At 34.4% G+C, this 4,836-nt stretch overlaps 1 protein-coding gene across 1 annotated transcript; it reads left to right on the top strand.

Annotated features, from left to right (window-relative positions):
* Positions 1-2,471: 2,471 nt before the first annotated feature.
* On the top strand, positions 2,472-4,833 carry LOC100574604 (glutamine synthetase 2 cytoplasmic; the record flags this gene model as incomplete). The annotated part of the gene is made up of 4 exons (XM_008190473.3): positions 2,472-2,629; positions 3,075-3,220; positions 3,329-3,457; positions 4,737-4,833. Coding segments are annotated over exons 1-4 (502 nt in total), but the record flags the coding sequence as incomplete, so codon positions are not given.
* Between the last annotated feature and the right edge of the window lie 3 nt (positions 4,834-4,836).

The following is a 4,836-nucleotide window of genomic DNA, read 5'->3' as shown; positions in this document are numbered from 1 at the left end:
ATAGTTCTCTCAGGCATCGACACGAGTATGGCTCTCAGATAACCAGGGTAGTGTTTTGCAATGTGTTTTACAATTTCCTGTTCTGAAAGGTGAGGTACTTCGAGGTGACGTAGTTTGGTAGCCCGAGTTTCAAAGTGTTCACGAAAATTAGTGTTCTGTGGTACTTGGGTGACACTAAGGCATTGGCTCCACACTTGTATCTGAATTTCTCTCGACCAGTATTCGTCAGTGAACGCCCTCCTGAAGTCGTCGTAGTCGCTTAATTTAAATCTGATGGTTGAAAACCAGCTTAGTGCTGCTGATTTAAGGCAGTCTCCTACAACTATAATTTTTTTCTCCCACGTATAGTTGTTTGATTGCGAAGTACTCGTCCAGGCGGTGGAGAAAATCCACAGGGTGTATGTCACGATTGTTCCCGTAAAATGCTGGATGGGTCATTTCGCCGGCATGTCCTGGTTCTGCCCTTGGAGTATTTGCATATTGTTGTTTTTTACTTAAATTATTGTAATTGAATTTAATTTTATTTAGTTCATCAAGTTCTCTGATTTTCTGCATATATTTTTCTTCGTTGTCGTAATTGATCAACTAAACGTTGGCTATGTCGTTCAATTTCTCTCTTTAGTGCATCGAACTCTTCTTTGCTGACCGTTTCTTTTTTCGGCGGCATTTTGAATGATGTAGATTTTGTTTTTTTTCTTTCTTTCTTTATAGATGATGTAGTATTCTTAATCTCGGGGTTCGAAGTAGAATTCCTTCTGAATCGAGCACTGCAGTTGGGCGCCAATGTAATGAAACGCAATTGGTCGGTAATAATTTGTTTTTATTAATATAATATATTTTGAACCAATATGCTCATTATCTTAATGTGGTACAAGAAATATGTTTTATATAACATTATTTTCTTTTGTATAGATTTTAATTATACTCCTCAGAGTTTACAATAAAAATAGTTATCGGAATTACATAAAGGGGTGGGAATCTGAACATTTAAACTCACGGTTTGATGGAAATAGTATTTGCGTAATAGGCACGGCTCGGGTGGCGGCTTGGCGGCAAACAACGGTTATGGTTGACGTCCGGACTGCAAATGAGGGCTTGTCTCTGGAACGTAACTCGACGACAGCGACTGGCTCGGCTCTGGTGGCGGCGTGCTGTGGTAGGTAAAACTGAAGGGTGTCCGTAGTACCGTGTGACGACACGTACTTTTACGGCGAATGATGGCGAGATTGGAATTGCCGGTACAGACTGTGTACACATCCGTGTATAACGAGTGATATACTCGTCCGGCTCTTGCGGTCTGGGGCAGGTGATGGTAGGTGTATAGTAATCAGCGTCCGTGTGTAACGAGTCGGTTAGACTCGTCCGGCTCACTGGTGTACTATACTCAGCGAGGGGTGATTTGACAGTATTTTCTGGGTGGTATATATTATAATACTCGGGCCCTTTTCTGGATTAGTAAAATGTATGACAGGTTCTTCGTAATTTAGGTATTTTCGGTATCACTTAAAACCCATGTAAAATGTGAATTGCATAATGTACGATCTGCTGATTCTAATGATATCTGCTAAAAGGCTTTAAGTTGCGGGGTTCCGCCGGAAAATGATCCTTTTTTCTCGGGCGGCGTGCCGGCGAATTAGAAACTGCGGTGTTCGCGCGTTCTAGTGAACGCCGTGAACAACTGGTTTATGCGTTCCGCGAGGATAACATATAGTCACTGTGCTAGAGCGCGTCGCGGTAGTGGGTACATAATCGATAACGACTCGTAACGAGAGTGCGCCACGGGATTGGGGCGTTCGAGTTTGTCTCGTTACAATACTAATAGAATTATTGCAGTAAATTGACGTAGTCGTTTATAACCTATTATATAAGTAATTCATAGTCAAGGACTAAATGGTTTGTTCTAACCTTGATTGTAATTCGCAAACCAAAACAGACAAATGACAATTAATAGCTGTCAGTATGAAATATCAAAATATAAAAATGAAACGTATATATTTGATCGATTAATCATAATTATTACTCTAGAATTGAAAAAAAAGAATATTAATCGTGTTTTGAACACGCAATCGGATAATAATATAAAATAAAAATATTCCATCAATCAATCTATCTTCTATACATTTATATATAAGTACTCTTTTCTTCATTTGTAATGAATAGACAAAAGTAATACCTAAAGTATGTATATTTACATTTTATTGTGATTGAAATATTATTTTTATTTAGCAATATTGAAAATTGAAAATATCTATGAAAATAATATTAATAAATATGTTCATTCAATTAATATAGGTTATTACTGTTTAATAATTTATAATTAAATTGTTGTATATTGCGGTAAGGTAAAATAATATTTTACCAAAATAAAACTGATGAAAGAAAATAATGGTCCGCCTACTTAATATAATATTATGGTTTAAGTTTACTCGATTACCTCATTTTAAAATTTAATATTTGGCATTTACTATTTTAATACAGAACTCCCTGTGTGGAATTACGATGGAAGCGCTACGTACCAAACTCAACGAGAAAACTCTTTATATCCAGTGGCCATTTTTAACGACCCGTTCAGGTTGGCACCAACAACTTGTCATGTGCGAAACGTACAAACCCGATCACACTCCGACTGGTAATAAAAAATATGATATGGTATAATATTACAAATTATTAAAACTATGACACTCGTAAGAACAATATGGCCGATCCGACTTTCACCATTTTTTTTTTGCCATAAAACCGAGAAAACTATTGTCAAAAATTGTGGATAACTTTTTATCACACGCATATTTTTTTTTACTAAAAATATGGCAATACTCAATATTAGATACTGATTCTGTGCTCTTAAAACAGTGAATGTGTATATTACGTGTATTTTTCAACGATTAGAATAATCAGCCCGATGATCTTACGAGTGTCTCAACATAAAATATAAAAATCGTTATTACCGCATGTAACTATATTTATATGGATATTAGTACCGCCGGTTAACGGCATATATATGACACGCCGACACTCCTGACGCAGCACAATAATATGAAATTTCATTAAAATGTATTTTTTTTTTATATTTATAGGTACAAATCACCGTAAAGCCGCTTTGGAAGCCATGACTAAAGCTGCCGACCAAAAACCGTGGTTTGGTATCGAACAAGAATACACGTTACTCGACACTGACGGCAAACCGTTCGGATGGCCAAAGACTGGATTCCCAGGTCCCCAGGTACGTTTCGTATACACGTCGTGACGGATGTGATGTATACATGTCATGGAACATTTTAATATAGTCTCTTTGAGACCGTTGGTAAAAACTGAAATTATGTGTGTATAGGGTCCGTACTATTGCGGTGTTGGCGCTGATAAAGTGTACGGACGTGACATTGTGGAGGCTCATTATCGTGCATGTCTGTATGCCGGAATCAACATATCTGGAGAGAATGCCGAAGTTATGCCAGCTCAGGTACCTATATAATATAAATTGTGCAAGCTCATTGATATTATACATTTACGGTTTTACGAGCGTTCGCCAGCGCGGAAATTTATAATTTACATATTTTTTAATACCTACCTAAATACCTTTTTCAGGCGTTGTATAATACTATGTATAAACAACGCTGTCTGCAGCGGTAAACGTAGACTGTTCGAATTTTTTATTGGTAATTATAACACGTCGATTTTATCGTAAAAAACCCGTTTAACCTTCACTCGATTGAACGCGCTGTAAATATTATTGTCTCGGGTAGTTGTATTTTAAAACTGTGTAAATTATATCGCTCAAATTTGAATCGAATTTCTTTCGAAATTGAATTTTTGAAGACAGTTTTCTTTCAAAAACATTAAACTTCTTTTTAATTTAATATTTCTTATATTTAATTGTACTAACTTAAATGTGTGTACTGTTTGCTCAGTATTACTCACTGCTCAAGACACCTGAGAAATATGCAATCAAATTATTGAAACATTTTACACTTTTCAGGCAGCTTTTTTAACAATAAATTTCTACTCATTATCCCAAAAAGTATTAAAATTTAAGACAATTTCAGTTTTACATACAATATGATTACATTAAAAAACAACATAGTAACCTATTTGAAAAAAATATGATATTTTCAATAACAGCTTCTAATTTTTAATAAGAAATTGTTTATAAAAAAAAAATTAAAAACGTAAAAACATGATATCAATAAGAATAGCTAAACATTTTTCAAAAAATATTGTTTTGTGATGATTTCAAACTGTGTAATATAAAATATTTTAACCAGAACATCTCTAAATATCCCGGATCACCTTTATAAAGTACTTGGACCTGACCTTGAAAACTCCAATAATATCATAATGTTTCTACAAAAAACCAAACTGTATAACATTATCTCAGCATATTGTCTTTTTTTATCTTATTCTCTATATTGTACACCCTTAAACTCATGATATAGTAATAACTAAAAGTGTTTATAACCTTGTAATGCAAATATTGTAAGCCAATAACCTTTGTTGTTGAGACTTTAAATAAATAAGTATTTTAAGCAATGAGTGGCTAGTGTTTACTGTTAAATAATCACCCAGAATAAACATCATAGATTAATATTACATAACATTTTTTTTGTTTATGATTTATGAATATAAATCCTAATAATATGCTACAGTTATTTTATTATCAATGTATTAAAAACTGAATTGTATATATTATTGTCGACTTATATTATAGTATGTAAGACAATTAAATAAATCGCATATTTCAGTGGGAATTCCAAGTTGGACCATGTGAAGGTATTAGCATTGGTGATCATTTATGGATGGCTCGTTTCTTGCTGCACCGTATTGCCGAAGAGTTTGGCATTG

Source organism: Acyrthosiphon pisum, unplaced genomic scaffold (assembly GCF_005508785.2).
Source record: "Acyrthosiphon pisum isolate AL4f unplaced genomic scaffold, pea_aphid_22Mar2018_4r6ur Scaffold_319;HRSCAF=739, whole genome shotgun sequence".
NCBI classification, from domain to species: Eukaryota; Metazoa; Arthropoda; class Insecta; order Hemiptera; family Aphididae; genus Acyrthosiphon; species Acyrthosiphon pisum.
This window is presented reverse-complemented; position numbering and strand designations above follow the sequence as displayed.